We start from the raw sequence: 17,496 nt of genomic DNA on the forward strand, positions 1-17,496 counted from the left end.
CTTGTTACTGGGAGGTCCCCCTATTCCTAAATACTGTCTGCCCTTTAAGGATTTGACACCTGTTTTCTTCATAATAATATTGTTTCATGGTTTTTTTTTCTCTCAGACAGTATTTTTATTGTTCCATGCAAAGATCTTCCCACCTGTTTACCAGCCCTCGGTGCTCTGTTGTGCGGAGGAATACATTTCTCATTTCCATACTGTTTTCCTGGTATATGTCAGGAATTATTATAGCAGCTGAAATGCTTTTCAATTATAAGTCATGCCCATAATGTATGCCCATTATTAAATGCCAAGGTTCTCACAGTGTGGTCCACAGCCATATAGCCATTGTAGCTGCTTTTTATTTTTGCAATTTTGTTTTTTATGCCCTGCTTTCCAAACAACATCATTCACAGAACCAAACAAGGGTTTATTTTTCACAGAAGAAGCAGTACTTTATAATGGCACCATTTAATACTCTGTGTAGGGTACTGTAAAGCTAGAAAAATTAAGATTAGTGTGGAATTAGAAAAAAATTAATTGTGATTTTTTTTTAAGCTTAGTTTGTACAGCACTCATGGTCATAGCGATTCAGAGTTTATACAGCTTTTCTTTTTCTATATTATTTAATGAAATGAAAAGCTTTGTGTCACAGTATTGTTTCAAGCAATAATGGAAAGAAAAAGTATATTTTTTTCTACCGAAAACCGTTAAATAGTGCAATATCTTGGAGAATGCATGAAAACATAAGATATTTCACAAAAGCCTTATCATAATCCTCATACTGTGAAGAGATTTGTGGCCGATTCCCAACACAGATGGGTTTGTGCAGATAAAGGCATAATAAGGAAGGTTTCAACTAGACAAATGAATCAGATTAAGAGAGCATTTGCCAATATATAACAGGAGATGGTGGAGTCATGTTTTGAGCTGGAATCAGATGAGAAGAGATGGTAGGCCCCTTTAGGGTCCCTCAAGTTGCACCATCTCACGCAGCAAAAAGAAGAACCGTACCTTCCATAGCAAAATCATTTTTGTACATGTTAATGCACCGTCTCATGCAGCAATGAATACCTCTGAGTCATTGACTGCTAAGGGCATAAAAGGAAAGAAACTTGTGGTCACCATCCATCCTGACCTCAACCCTATTGAGAACCTTTGGAGTATTCTCAAGCAAAAGATCTATATGGGTGGGAGGCATTCACATACAAAACAGCAGCTCAGAGAGGCTACTCTGACATCCTACAAATAAATTTAAGAAGAAACTACCCAAAAACGCAGAAGTTAAATGGATGCATGGAATTTGATATCAAAAGTGATATCAAAGAAAGAATCCTATGGTAAAATGTAACTTGGCCTGTTAAGGTGTTTTTGATTGAAATAGCCTTTGATATCAGTAAATGTGACCTCTTAATGCTGCAATTTCAACAAATGATCATTTTCAATTTGCATAATAATTTGGAACATGGTGTACTGTATATGCTTAGACTATGATAATTATACATAATAAAAGGCAATATTTTTATTTTATTCGTAGTGTCTGATGAAAGTCAGATTATAGACCGAAACGTCATGTTCTGTACTATTGGATGGCTATGGCTCCACTAATTTCATATTTTAATATCAATCTATAACTGAGGGTTCAGATTATGTTATAAGATTTAAAGAACGTGCCACCAGGATTTTTTTTAAGCATTAATAATTAATAAAAAAACATAATTTAACTCACTCCCTTTCCTTAGATCCCAAATAAAAGTAAATGAGCAAAACAAACACATTAGGCTTCCCTATTTCTGAATATACAAAGATAGGGGCCGTTGAAACTTGGACCTGTCCATCATGAATCCGCCTTAAGATCAGAAAAACAAATTGGGAATGGTTTACAAACAGTCCGTTTAAAAACCCACTCACTTCAATGGGTTTTTAAAATGATCCGCAGGTGTCCATTTGCAGCCTTTCCACCGTGAATCCACTCTTGTAGATGGAGACCAAAGTCGAATATACAGGATTTACGGTGAGGAGACTGCAAACGGACACCTTTATACTTATCTAGAGAGGAGTCCGATGAGTCTCATGCGATTCATGTCTGGTGATCCCAATGCCGATGAAGTTGTTCAGTGATGCCTGCCAGGCGTGTACACCCCAGCATCACTGCGCATTCATCTGAGGTCCAGCACTGAAGCTGAGATGAACTCCTCAGGATTAACTGAGGAACTGCATTGGCACCAGGAGTACAGAAGCTGGGAGTTTTAAGTTTTTTTTTTTTTTTTTTATTGTTAACATTTGGCTATTTAGGGCAATAAATCCAGGTTGACAGGTTGCATCTAACTCTAATTTTACTTTTCTGCCCCCACTATATGTAGTATAATCATTTAGCAGCCTACAATCCTCTCTCTTCACTAGAGCTTCAATTACATCTGGATGTTAGCGATTAATGGCTAATACTTGTTTATTGCTTTTCATTCTCATTGGCTTTTCTTTTGTTATTGACACAGCTGGAATAAGTCCAGTATAATAAAATGATCTCAGCTCATATGCACATCTACCTGCAATGTGGTCCTTCATTTTGTTGGTTCAGCTGCAGTATACAACGAGGGGATTAGCATTGTTTTAATCTATGGTGACAAAATATGATCGAGTTTATATGGAAATGTGCTTATTCAGGTTCATAGTACATACACAGTCATATAACTCATTCTTTAATAAAGGATGTGACAATGTATCTGACATCTCTGCAGAAAAAAACAATGAAGATAAATATTTTTATGTCTAGTAATTACAAGAAGAGGGTGTAGTGATAAAGGAGTATTCCAAATGTAAGAAGTCATGGTATATCCCCCAGATATGCCGTAACTTCATAGTTGGTGGGGGTCAGAGCTTTAGGACCTTTATCAATCCTATAGAAATCTTCAATAGCCGCTGAATGCTCTTTGTGTTCTCAACCTGTGCCATCCATACATACTCATTTCTATCACATGATAGATTTATTATATTATCTGAAGGTTTTTTTTACTGATCCCATTATGGTTAAATAGTAGGGCCTTCAGAGAATTAGGAATCCAGTAGAAGAATGGAGTGAAAATATATTGAAGACTATTGAAAAGAGAAAACCACAAGAGGGGTTAGAAGACTGCATTACTTTGGACCACTACTGATGGCTCTGTTTGGTACTATTGACATGTACAAAGTGTGTCGGTGGCAGAAGAATCTGGTCTGAACTTAGCAAGCCACAACCCTCAACCAAGCTCAATAAAGTAGAATTTAGGAATTGGTGGGAATGCGATCAATGGCAATCCTTTATTATTACTATAACACATTCTTCTAAACTCACTGAGGCAGATTATTGTGATTGGTTGCTATGACAACTAAAACCGGTTTCAATTTAGACTGTTTTAATAAAGTTTCCTCAATATCTCATCTTTAAGAAGATATTTTATTGCCTAAATGTAGCAGAAGGGCTAATTCTACCCAGCATATAGCTATACATTGCTGTAAGTGACCATATTTACCGTATTTTCTGGCGTGTAAGACGACCCCCAGCTTTGGGATATACTCACCGTATAAGACTACCGCTTCTGTGGGGTACCTCTTCTTAATGCACATTTACCTCTTGGCATACTCTTTAATGCTTTTTTTATTTGCTTTCCAGTCCTGAACCATCTTTTCTGTAAAGAAGGGTTCACACTACCCCCACTGTCCGCCCTGGGGTTTCCGTCCTAAACCCCAGAGAAATTGATCAGGCGGCGACTTGCCAGCAGTCTGCTTTACAACCCATTCATTTCAATGGGTTGTAAAGCAAACCGCCGGTGTCCGTATGCGGCCTCTCCGCCTGGATAACCTTTTTTTTTTGCACTGACAATCTGGCGGGGCCAGAGTTACCATAGATATACCATTTTGGGAAATTTCTATTGCTTAGATTACCTTTTTTTTTTTTTTTTTTTTTTTAATCAGAGGCTAAACTGTGGGGAAAAAAAATAGCAGTTTGGCACTTTTGATTTTGATGTTCACCGTACAGGAAAAATATTTTATAAGTAGACCGGGCATTTTCAGACATAGGGGTAACTAATATGTGTATGTATCACAGTAGTTTTCTACTTTTATATGTATTCTAGGGAAAGGATGTGATTTAGAACTTTTTTTATTTTTTACATTTTTTTAACTTTTTTTTTTTTTTAACTATTTTTATTAGCCCCCACCTAGGGGGCTTGAACCTGCAATCATTTGATTGCATGTCCCCATAGACGGCAATACAAGCGTATTGCCGTCTATGGGAGATTTTGTACATTACTATTGCAGCTGGTCATAGACTAGCCGCAATAGTAATATCACTATGACAGGCCTGGGAGCCTTCAGTAGGCTCCCGGCTATCACCGGAACATGTCGGCTCTTGCGAACTCGCCACGCAGGAGCCGACCTGCAACTTTAAAGGTATGGGGCCACTTTGTGGACGGGAGTGGGGTTAAGTTTTAATGCCTGGAATCAGAGTACATTCTGATCGCAGGCATTAGCATCGGGCCTCCACGTATAGTGGAGACCCGGTTGCTATGGCGACCGCTTTGCAGTAGAGCGGTCACCATTAGCTTTACATACCCAGCGGATGCCCTGGAGGCCGGGGCTGCAGCATCGCACCACTCCTGCCGCTGCAGGAAGCCAGGGGCGGCAGGAAGGTTGTGATCCTGCTCCTCCACCCCCTGCCACACCCGTATACCTTGCGTATAAGAGGACCCCCAACTTTTCAGAAAAGTTTTGGGGGTTAAAAAGTCATCTTATACGCTGGAAAATACGGTAGATATATTAGGAAAAACAAGGGGAAATGAACTGGTTTCATAAAAATATAAGCCACAAAATGTACATTAAATGTAAAAATAATCCCACCGCTCATAGGCAAATTGGGTTTATATGACGTTATTCATACTTCATTGCCAAATGGCACACATCCGTATTCTAGCAGAAAGGTGATGAAATGGAATTAAGTCATACTTCTAGGAAATGGAAAGTGAGTCAACTAATGTAAGGAATCAACTTTCTATTGGATTCCAAATTTGGCACATATTTGTTACAGATCCCAAAATGCATAAGAAAGCTTTTCTCATTATGTATGATTTTAGAGTATTTTTGTTACCTAAAAATTGCAGCCCTTTATATAAGAACAAAAAAGATAAACATATATTGGGAATCAATAGTGTTATTTAAAGGGAGTCTGCCAGCAGTAATCTGTTAATAAACCTAATCACAGTAGTTTATGGAATTTTACATGAAAATGGTCTAAAAATAAAATGTAAATAATTTTAAATTTTTTTTTTTATAGAAATATTGAAATTACCCCTCCCCTTTTCCAAGATCACTTAAAAAAAATAGACAAAAATGAACGGATTAATTGGCACAATTAAAAAATGCCTGATCTCATACAAATTATTTTACAAAATGCCCTGGTGTCAAGTTCAGATGACAACCCCTTTAGGGCTTTCACAAGGGGCTGAAAAAGGACCTTTCATGTCTTCATGAACATGCCGTTATATATTCCCATAGAAAGCGAAAAGTGCACTGAATTCAGTACACTGTCGGCTTTCCCGTTATGTGCCTTGGGGCTGGAGTTATTGGTACCGTTAGTTTTGGCACCGATCTCTCCCCACTGTCAGAAGGGCTTTCCTGACAGTCTAGCGTCATCACTGGGCTGTGTGGAAGGTTCCCCCCTCACCCACCCAGCAATACTTGCCCATAGACTTATACTGGAGGGCATTCCTCATAGTTTAGCATTATCGCTGGGCTGTAAGGAACGGCCCCCTCTGACAGTACAGGGCTATGGACACGTATTGTCAGGAGGGGCATTCCTCATAGCCCAGCGATGAAGCTAGACTGTCAGGGACACCCTTCTGACAGTGGAGAGAGATCAGTACCGAAATTAACGGCACCAATATCTCCAGCCCAGGGGCACATAACGGAAAAGCTGACGGTGCGCTGAATTCGGCGCACTGTCAGCTTTCTAGCGGATTATATAAAACCTCATGTGTATGAGGACATGAAAGTTAATAAATAATAATAAATTGTATTTATATAGTGCCAACATATTCCGCAGCGCTGTACAATTTGTAGGGTTCAAATACAGACAGAAAGATACATAACAAAGAAAGTCATTTCACACACTGGGACTGAGGGCCCTGCTCGCAAGAGCTTACAATCTATGAGGTAGAGGGGGTGACACAAGAGGTAGCAGGGGTGGCATTGCTTATACAGTATTCAGACAATGTTGTAATAGAAGTTACTGTCATTATACAAACATAAAACTTTATGAGCAGTCACTAGTCGTGCCCTTTAACATTTGGATGGAGCTTGGACATATAAAGTTAGCCTGAAATGGCGTCATATCATGTGGGAGTGGGGACAGAGGAGGGTTAAATTTTGGGGATTCTAATTAATTATAGTATGGAAGGGTTTACATTAGAAATTGTGATAGGCCTGTCTGAAAAGATGTGTCTTTAGTTTGTGTTTGAAACTGTAGAAATTGGGAGTTAATCTGATTGTCCGGGGTAGAGCATTCCAGAGAAGTGGTGCAACTCAGGAGAAGTCTTGTATACGAGCGTGGGAGGTTCTGATAATAGAGGATGTAAGTGTTAGGTCATTGAGTGAACGGAGAGCACGGGTTGGGCGGTAGACAGAGATGAGGGAGGAAATGTAGGGAGGTGCGGCATTATGGAGAGCCTTGTGGATGAGAGTGATAACTTTATATTTTATTCTATAATGAATAGGCAGCCAGTGTAGTGACTGGCACAGACCAGAGGCATCGCTGTAGCATTTAGACTGATAGATAAGCCTGGCCGCTGCATTGAGGGGAAGACCGATTAGTAAGGAGTTACAGTAGTCAAGGCGAGAATGAATCAGAGAGACAATAAGTGTCTTTAATGTATCTCTGGTAAGGAAAGAGCGTATTCTGGAGATGATTTTGAGGTGGAGGTGACATGAACGTGTGAGTGATTCAATATGAGGGGTGATGATTCAAACATAACCCCGAGGCAGTGGGCCTGCTGCCTAGGAGTTATAGTAAGGCCTGAGACTGCATTGGATATATCAGGGACAGATCTATTAGATGGTGGAAACAGTAGTAGTTCAGTCTTAGAGAGATTTAGTTTCAGACAGAGTGAAGACATATTAGAGACAGCAGAAAGACACTGTCACTGGTGTTCTGTATGAGTGCAGGGGTGATGTCATGGGAAGATGTGTATAATTGGGTGTCATCAGCATAAAGATGGTACCTGAAGCCAAATCTGGTGATGGTTTGTCCAATGGGGGCTGTGTAGAGAGAAAAGAGCATGGGGCCTAGGACCGAGCCCTGAGGAACCCCAACAGCAAGGGAAAGAGGGGAGGAAACAGAGCCCCCAAATGATACACTGAAAGTGCGGTCTGAGAGATAAGAGGAGAACCAGGAGAGCGCAGTGTCGTTGAGGCCGACTGAGTGGAGCATAGTGAGGAGGAGTTGATGGCCAACAGTGTCAAAAGCTGCAGAGAGGTCCAGAAGAATAAGAAGAGAGAAGTCACCATTAGATTTAGCCATTAGGAGATAATTGGAGACTTTTGTGATGGCTGTTTCAGTAGAGTACAGAAAAATCCTATTTAAGCCACAGAAAAGCTTCATCGTTTGTTGATGATTTTTACGTTTGTTTTTTTTTTTGAGACAACTCCAAGATTTCCACTAGCGGAAAACTCCACTAGTGGGGGAAAAAAAAGCTAGCAGAACTCATTCACCATTTTCCTCCATGTCAATGGACCCTAAAGGTTTTTTTTTTTTGGATTATGTTAATGATGACTACCTGCCACCCGGAACCCTTAGTGAACTGCTGTTTGAATAGCTTGTAGCATTTGGTCAAGCTCCACTTCCTCTTCTCAGTTCAGAGCCATCATATCTATTGGTAAGATAGTCATGCTGCAGCTCAACTGCATTCACATTTATGCGGCTGTGCTGCAATATACTATGCTGTGTTTGGTGAGCTGTGAAGAGGCCACAGCAATGCAGCCGCTTCAATCACCTGATCATTGGGGTATTGGATCTCAGACCCCCACCTATCTGATACTGATGACCTATCCTAAGGATAAGTGATCAATATAATAGCCCCAAAAAGTCCTTTTATTGTACAACCAGTAAAGACCTCAGTTCTTGGCTCAGCTCATTCAAATTGATCAGTCCTGTGCATAGCTAAAGTGCAGTATCAGGCATAGCCCCACTACACTCATATGCTTCAGTAAGAACTACAACTTCTTCACTTTGGTCATTGGTGGCACAGGCCATCAAAGTAATATGATGTATAATATCCATTCAATTATTTAAACACTATATATATGAAATACTGGTGGTCAATAACTATATAATCCAGCTCATCAGCTTGACGGTTTTGTGATACAGTTTTGGAACAGATATGATTTAATGTGGAAAACTCACCCATATATTAAAGAATTACTTTTGCTGAATAGCAAATGAGATTCCAGATTGTTGTTTCTACTTCAGCTCCAAGAAAAGTTGATCTCTTTCCAGAAGAATTTCAGAGCTATTATTTGAAGTTTATTTTTTTTTCCACTGGGTTTCAAAAGCGCTGGCAAATACGCCAGAAATTTCTTCTACTCTTAGGAATGAAGTCTGAGTTCATGGACTATACTGCAGCTATTTCTATCATCTTATAGGGAGGATTTATTAATTGATAATTAGAATATCATGTCAATGCAAGAATTTCAATAGTACACAATGATCCCATAATAATTCAGACTGAAGTGACGGTTGCTCCTGTTGAAACTCAATAAAGCAAATCTTTGCTCAAAAGTAACCCTTAGCTGCTTGGATCATTTTTCATCACTGCTCTTGTCATTCATTCGTCATCCAGTTATGCTCCTTCTTAGATTTTACACTGAATTTATTGCAGTGTCTGATGCTTGGCAGTCATGCAAGTAAGAAAAAAAAAATCGTAAGACATTAGTTTTTACAACAAAACCTCAGACTTTTTAATATATTATCTTTGAGAAACTCTGTAACAATTTAGTAATACAGTTTTTATGTTATTGGACCAAAATCCCTGTTCAACCAAGCAGAACCACATGTATGAGTATTATTTATATTTATTTGTAGGTGCCAGAGCCATTATGGATTAACTGAACATTTTACATCAATTACAATTAATGAATGATTGTTTTAAGACATTTCTCTTTTTATATGTCACACAATACCACTCAACTGTATCAGCAATCCTGACTGGATGATAGTTAGTGTAATACCCTTTAGCCAATAGCAGTGTGAGACAGGACGGCATGGATACAAAATAAGGCCCCTTGTAGACTACCATGTGCGGGCCACTGGCTGTAAAAATGGACAGGAATAGGACCAGTCTTGAGTTTTGCAGTCCAGACTGTCTGTCCACACACAGATCCCTGTAATACACGGTCATGCGCCAGAAGAAACAAATGGGTCAGTGAGCTATCTGGAAAAAACCCAGATAGCACACTGAACTAGAACACGGTTGCCTGCAAGGGGCCTAACTACAACGATGTGAGCAACATTACATTCATTGAGCTGACTTTTCATTTTATTTATTTTGGGGGTAATAGGTCAGAGTAATTTTGTCAGAGTCTCTGTTTGGAATTTTAGCTGGACACCAGAGGTTTTAGACGGAGAAGCCCTGCAAGCCTGAATTTTTGCAACACAACCCAGGTGTGCTGTACCATCTGGATAGGATTTTCTTGAATTTATTTGCATTTTTTTTCTGGTCATCTGGTAAAACAGTGTAAATTAAGTAATATGAGCACAACCTCAACTGCAGTTTGTATTTCATTTTTACAAAAAACCATATCATCATTACATACTTTCTGTGGCACATCCTGAGGTTCTTTAAATTCCTTCTCAGAACATCCACCTAATATGTTCAGTGCATGTGGACCGAATTGTACAATACAATAGCTCAGTCCTATTGACGATATGCTTCCTCTTGTATATAAGTGTTAGAGTGATTCATGTGGTTGTGCAAACCAATTATATTCAATGCAACTTAAAGGGATATTCAGGGCAAAAAAACTTTTTTTTTTACATTTTTTTATAAAAAGGTATTAGTGCTATTAATGGGTTAATTATTGCATCAAATTAACTTTAGCAGTATTATGAGTGAGTTCTGGCCCTCTGGGACCTCCTGACATGCTCTACATTTGTTTACATGCTTCCCTAGCTTCCTTCTTTTCCAGCCTACAACTCCCATTATCCTCCTCTCTCACACATACCCCCTCCCTATTTTGCTAGCTAGCCCCTGGACTACTAGCTCTATCTATCTATCTATCTGCATACCTCACTCAGCCCCAATCCCCTCCCCCCACAATCATATTTACTTGTCTTTTGTGTCCTGAAGATCAGTGTTTCGGTCCTGTCGGCATCTTCTTCTGTGGACTTCTTGCGCATGCGTAGTATGTGCTCTTTGCTTCTACTGAGCAGGCAAGTGAAGGTGGGTATGTATGTAAGGGGCAGGGGAGTTTTGGTGATGCTTTGTTTCCAGAAATAGAACATCACTGGATCATCAGAAAATGTGCCTAGGGCACATTCACTTTAATGGAAGCAGTGGACATAGCTGTGTGCTATCTATATGTCAGTTTCAATGTAAAACCATCAGCCATTTAGCAAAACTACACTTTTTTTTTCCTTTAAAGCACTCAACTGGAATTTATTTTTTGGATAAACAAAAACAACGTAGACATCTCCAAATTCACAGAAACAACAGGTCTAAGTATCTTTATTGTTATCTAAATAAAGCAAACAGTGGTCTTAACATACTTATACTGACAGGAGTAAGAAAATATCTGTACAATTATTTTTCATTTCTACAAATGCTTAAAGTGACAACTATAGAATTTGTGATGTTATACAGAATAAAACAAAACAGATATATGTGAACTAAGAAAAATATATTTTTGTAGAGAAAGAAAGTTGCACAGGAATTGTAATGTCAAATGGAAAATTTCCTCTAGGGAGATCTAAAAATTCCCTGCTGGTTTCACCTCTGACTCTATGGAAAAAAATAAAAAAATATATTTCCAGTTGACACTTTCCTCTCCCTGGCTGGCAAAATGTATGAGCTCTTCATAATGTGATAAAGCTGTGTCTTTACAACAGTGTCAACTTACGGCAAACATCAACCAATGGTCATATATTTTTACTAAATAGAGCAGCCTAAAAGTTAATGTGCAACTAAACTTTCAAACAACTTTGGATACTCTTTCTAATGCTGAAATCCACATCTGTCCATTCTTTAGTAGTGTCTGCATTAATCTGTACCCTGCTGTTTACTGGAGTATAGGAGTGTATGTGCTCTTGTATAATGCAGGGAAGCTGAGGTTGAATGAAGGACACTTAAATTATATCTCAGTGCTCCTGGTGTCATATGAAAGATGAAATTCTCCTCTTATATAAGATGAGATTCTCTTTCCTATGGACATCATATGTTCATTATTTCCTGAGGTATCACCATTTGAAAACACAGTTGGAGTTGGCTTATTTGTACGCAGCTGCTTCTCTGCTAACACATCACAAAAACCGAAATAAAAACAAATAAAAAATAATACTCATAAGACCAGATTAAGATGGTTAATACTGGGATGTACAAAACCTCTTAATTATGGTACAGTTCACGCACACAACTGAGTAAGGGCCCTTTCACACGGAGTATACGCTGGCTGATTCTGAACGTTCCGAATCAGCGTCATTTAAAACAGATCCCATTGCTTTCTATAGGAGCCGGCATACGTGCTCTCCCCATAGAAATGAATGGAAAAAAACAGCCCATTCATTTCTATGGGGAGCGCAGTATGCCGGCTCCCATAGAAAGCAATGGGATCTGTTTTAAACGCCGCTGATTCAGAACGTTTACATGTTCAGAATCAGCCAGTGTATACTCGTGAGATACATGTGAAGGGGCTCTAATAGAGTATGGTAGGGCATGAACTGCATGTCAGGTTCACAGTATAGAGTTGTAGGCACTCAATGTACCTTACACCCCTAGTAAAGTAATCCTACTAAGGGAGAATACCTCTTTATTATCAAAGTTTGTTTCGTAATGGGGAGACCGCTTCATTGCGTTATTTTTTTGTTTTTTCTAAAATAATTTAAAAAAGTAAAAACCAAAAATACACTATATTTGCAATTAAAGTCTGAAACGATTGTTCACAAGTGTCAAACTTCCTAGATCTGCTTTATGATATATAAAAAGCTAAATCTGGAGGCTGAAGAAAGGTATTGAGCTAAATTACATTACGTTACCGTACTGTGCTGTAACATTCAGTCCTTCAACAAGCATTTAGCACTATCCAGAGTCTCTAGAAAATTCTAAACACATTCCTTAAGTTAGCTTATATTTAGATAATACTTGACAGGTTTTAAACAATAATAATATAGTAGATATGAAGAAGTATGGGCAAATGAAATAGGTCACTATTGCACTGAGAAAGCACATTAGTGCTGAGAACAGGGAAACAAAGCCACTGGTTCCCTTTCAGTGGTTATAAGAAAATACAATTCTCATGACTATGAGGCCAATAAGTAGAATAAAAGCCATTAGATTAGATTAATATTACTGTTTTCAGTGCTGCTATTTGCCACCCTATACAGTATATATGTAGAGGTTTAAACATTATACCTTAACCCCCTAACAGTTTTGAACATCATCTGCTCAGGATTTGAGCAAACTACCTAACCGTTTATCTCAAGTAGGAGCCGTTCAGTGAAACGGACAGAGCAGTCACTTAAACAGCTCTATATAATCTTCACTTTAAAATAAGACCAACGCTACTCTTGTGTCTGTAGTATATTCTGAGTTTTAACTGGTGAAACAGAGATGAATATACTCACAGTTCTCATTTCAGCCAGTGTGCAGGGGAACAGGTGCAGCCAATATTGTTCAGGGAGAAGAGACTGATTTCTCATCAGAGGAGGGGGGGGGGTGGTACCATAAGCTTTTGTTCAAGATATCACCCCGCCATTATCAATCAGAAAGTATACTTGCCCTTTAACTCCTTAGATGCTGCAGTCAATGCTGATTGCAGCACCCAAATAGTTTGAAAGAAAGAGTAAAAATTTGTAAAATATACCCCCCCCACCACACACAACTTGTATACTAACTCTTTTATTTATTCTACATGATAAATGCCACAAACCTTAAAATTCAGATGCCAGAATTGATGTTTTCTGTTCATCTCACTACTCAAAAACAATACGTAACAACAAAAGAGTCAAAAAGGTCTTGTAAAGCTACATTGAAATAAAATTAAAAAAGTTATGAAAATGGAGCTATTAGCAGCATAAATATAGATATAATACTATGTATGAAGGTTTATACAGCTCTCAAAGACACTGCAGATGTTTCAACTTTTGATGAAAGCTCAAGATTAAATGATAGGATCCCTTTAAAGCAGGAAAAAGATCGGGGATAGTTTAAAATAACAAAATAAGTAGTACTGTATTTACTGGTTAAAACACCTACTGGTCCAGCATCCTCTCTACATGGCTGCAGAATGGCACCACTTCTATATCTTGTGACCAGTGGAGAAGTGATGCTGGAGATGCAGAGAATACAACAGGTAAGTACTCTGTTTATTGTATTATTTTAATTAGCATTATGGTGGTGGAATATCCATAAACAATAGAGAGCCTAATTAGCATACTGAGTGCAAAATCTAACAGCACTTATTGCTTGGTGGGGGCTAGAGAAAAAAATCCAACTCTGCTGGAATCAGTGGAGCAGCACCTATTAACTGATGCAAAGATCTACCGGACTGGTGGAGTAGGTGAAAGGTTCTCTTTAACAGCTTACTGTATAAAATACAATAAATATTACTTGTATGGAGAGGAACTGGAGATTTGTGTCAGAGAAGGGAGTTCTGAACCTTCTGAGAAAAAAAAAAAATCAGAAAATAATGTTGAGCAATTCAACACAGCTTTCTAGTTAAGTGATGTATTTTTAATACTGTCTTATATATAATGTGTGTGTGTGGGGGGGGGGAGGAGTCTTTATTGTTTTTATTTTACCTATATGTTTTAGACATTAACAATAAAAACTATAAAGCCCACAAAAGGCACACCCAGGAGTGTAACTTGTGGAGATGCAGAGAGGACAATTGCACCTAGGCCTAGGAGTCTTAGGGACCATACGCACTAGCATAACCTAAAGGGTTTGTAGTTGTCATATCTGTCACTGGGTCCATAAGCCAAAGAGGTCCATAGGTCACCCTCGCCACACTAAGGCTGAATAACCTTCTTTGATCTCCTTCTGATTCCCCTTGATGGCTAGCAGTTTGTGCATCATAAAGTTACACCTGCCCTCTGGTGCCCTGGAGTGAGAAAATTTCCACTGTTAAAATGGAGAAAATTTATGTTTTCCTGCCAAAAGGAACAACTGATTAGAATATAGTCAAGTACAGATTCTGTGGGGGAGGTTGTAACACAAATGGGCAGAAATTTGCTCTTTGGGGTCACTGAGGATAAGAATGATGGGAAGCTTGTGTGCACAGAACAGTTGTTAACAAGAGGAAAAGGGCAATGTAAATACTGCTAAACTGTACAGATGCCTGACAGTCATAAGGAGAACTTTTGGTGGGAGAGAGGGCCCAAGCTGGGCTTTTGGACCAGGGCTCTTGAGTCTTTAGCTATGCCACTGAACACACCTATAGTGCCTATATATTTTAGGCTTTGTTACACGATAGCATGAGTTATTTTATAATCTTATGGAAACAGAAAACCTGTTGCTCAGGCTGCCCAAAGGCTGAGACATTCAGGGAATGAATTGCTAGTGTTAGGCGTTTCCGATAAGATATGTATAAATCCTTGACATTCCCTTACGTACAGTACAAACAAAGATCGTGATTGTTCCCTAGAGAAATCTGACTCTGTTAACAAATGACAGTGGTGATCTGACATTGCCAAGCAGAACAGCTCTAAGTGTTGTCTGCCACATAACTACATTGTGTGTAGGTGCTGAGATTCTTAAACAGACATTCATTTTTAATACTGAAAAGCGTTTTGTTTAATCTTTCTTTGCTGCTCAGCACTTTGGGAAATCACTTTTATGAATAAAAAGTACATTTAACAGAGTTTAAACTTTGCTTCACATATATGTAGAGGCCATATATCACATCAATACTGTCCTTTGTATGAAATACATGTTTTTTTTTTATGCTTTAATGTGCACAAAATTTTGCAACAAAGTTTTAAGTGACTAAGTGGATTCCATGTAGATCTGTCATACGGACTTGCACCATTAAGCCTTTATGACAGAGCTAACTAGAATTGCATGTATGTTATACCATAGGGCAAAGAGTTGCAATAATTTGATTTCTAAATTTTTATACACATATTTTAACCCATTCTCTATTTTTATGCCATAAAATCCCTGACACAGTGACTCCGGATTGAAAATGTCACACTGTAGGATCACTGCTTGCAAAACGGAACCAGGACTCCCTGGAACCTAGCCAGGGTTTTCTCTTTCTCAGAACACAGAAAAACTAGAGCTAGGGTATTACAGTTAAAAAGGCAAAAAGCTTGCTCAAAGAAGCTTGACAAGGGGGCTAGAAAAGCCATGAAATGTCTGCTGAAATACTTAATGCATACCATACCAATACACCAAGCTTCTTTGAGACTGAAATGGCAGTAGGGGTTTCATAGAAATGAAATTATATTTTAGGGTTCCCCAACAGCAATACGTTTTAGAATGACAACAGTAGGTCATGAACTGCCCAAAACATTATCCATTGAACGTTACTGATTCAGATTCTCATCCCGAGATACCACAATACCCCGTCATTCTGCTTGCCTTATATTACCAACATCTGCACAGCAGACTGATAGTATAGAGGAATATGAGTGATATCAGAGATGAATTTGTGCTGAAACCATTAAATGTAAATGCAAACCATAAATGATTTGGCCAATAGAAATGTGTGCCTACAATTGTTTCCAAGTAAAATACAATTTTATACCATGATAATTAAAATATATGCAACAATTTTCTCCCTAGGACAATGTAAAAATCATGTGTGTTATATCTTAAAATTAAACCATGGTAAAATAAATCTCAATTTGTCCAGTGTACTTATACAAACATACACAAAAACTCAAAACATTTGTTCTTAGGGTATATACTGTAGCAGCAAAGCATTGATATAAAAGACATGTAAGCACTGTAAAAACATAAAAACAATAAAAATAGAAGTAACCTACATTTTTTTCTCTCGAAAAAAGCCATTTTCTTGACCTCTTGTGTTGCCAAGTTCCATGCTCTTCACACACTTGTGCTAAAGCATAGCAGATCTATACAATTACAATACTTGTTTTGTGGCTAAAGAGCTATTAGTACTTTGCCTCCTGGAATTATTCAGGAGAAACTCACACAAGTCAGCTGAATAAGCTGTAACATATTCATTTGTCTCTACAATGTAAATTGGTGTGTGTTAAGTGACAGCAGCTAGGTAAACTTTCTCCTAGACACACAGCTGACCTACAGTATGAGCCCTATTGCTTTATGTACTTTCACAGGGGAAAGTGCTGGTGACACACAAATGGACCCTTAAAGATGACGGTAGAGAAGTTACAAGGTCAGGACAGCACAGTCAGAGTAACTGTTCCTTTTGTTCTTTTCAGAATAGCAACTGCTTCCTCATGAGTCACACCTTCCAAACTCTGTCCATTCACAGCAATGATCTGATCCCCTCTGTTCAGGCGACCATCTTCAGATGCTGCCCCCTGCAACAAGGCATGGTAAAAAAAAAAAAAAAAGCTCAAAAAGTTATACAGAAGCAAAACGGAGACGCATCAAAGCTTATTTAAAAAGACATAAAATAAAAAAATGGATGCAACTATAAATCTGTAACTTGCTGTCACCAAGTACTGGCCACACATGACCCTTTCCCACTTGCACCTTTCATCCCATTTACCTGTCAGATTATTATGTTGGCTATTATATACTATATTGTTTTTGTTCATATACCAGATATTCACAATGGGCAAATGGCGAGACCATAATGGGTGAGGAGTAATTCAGATTTGTTTACCTTACTAAAAACAGTCTTCACATAGATAGGGAGGTCACCATGTGGACTCCCATAACCTCCAACAATACTGAAGCCGAGTCCATCTGGTCCTCTCTCAAGAATGATCGTCTTGTACTGAGGAGGTCTTATGTGAAAATACATAGTCAAATTAGAATGGTTCAACACATCATGTATGCCACATACACAAATCTATAATATTTACATTGCAAAATTCAGTTTCCAACAAATTTACACTAAAGAGGCCAAATGCTTAAAGGAGTTATTCAGCTTAAAAAATGATCTGCAAATTCATCCACAGCAGTGCTAAATATTCACTGTTCCCTTGTGCACCCTTTTCTTAGCTTTATTTTACTTGAAACTCCTTATATTACTGTTATTTACATGCAGTGTATCTACGTTTCCCATCCTCCATCTGCCTGCTCTCCCCTCAAATGAAATCACAAATCACTCTCACAT

General features: G+C 38.5%; 1 protein-coding gene across 3 annotated transcripts in view; it reads right to left on the reverse strand.

Annotated features, from left to right (window-relative positions):
- Positions 1-10,717: 10,717 nt before the first annotated feature.
- The window catches only part of MPDZ (multiple PDZ domain crumbs cell polarity complex component), a 118,447-nt gene continuing 111,668 nt past the window's right edge, over positions 10,718-17,496 (reverse strand). For 2 of the 3 annotated variants that reach the window (XM_075279285.1, XM_075279273.1), the window contains 2 exons: positions 17,041-17,164; positions 10,718-16,732 (listed from right to left, as the gene is read on the reverse strand). In XM_075279285.1, coding sequence (XP_075135386.1) covers positions 16,586-16,732; positions 17,041-17,164 — 271 coding nt within the window. In that variant the 3' untranslated portion in view covers positions 10,718-16,585. The remainder of the gene's footprint in view (positions 16,733-17,040; positions 17,165-17,496) is intronic. The other variant, XR_012716981.1, reaches the window with a different exon arrangement.

Source organism: Leptodactylus fuscus, chromosome 1 (assembly GCF_031893055.1).
Source record: "Leptodactylus fuscus isolate aLepFus1 chromosome 1, aLepFus1.hap2, whole genome shotgun sequence".
Classification (NCBI taxonomy): domain Eukaryota; kingdom Metazoa; phylum Chordata; class Amphibia; order Anura; family Leptodactylidae; genus Leptodactylus; species Leptodactylus fuscus.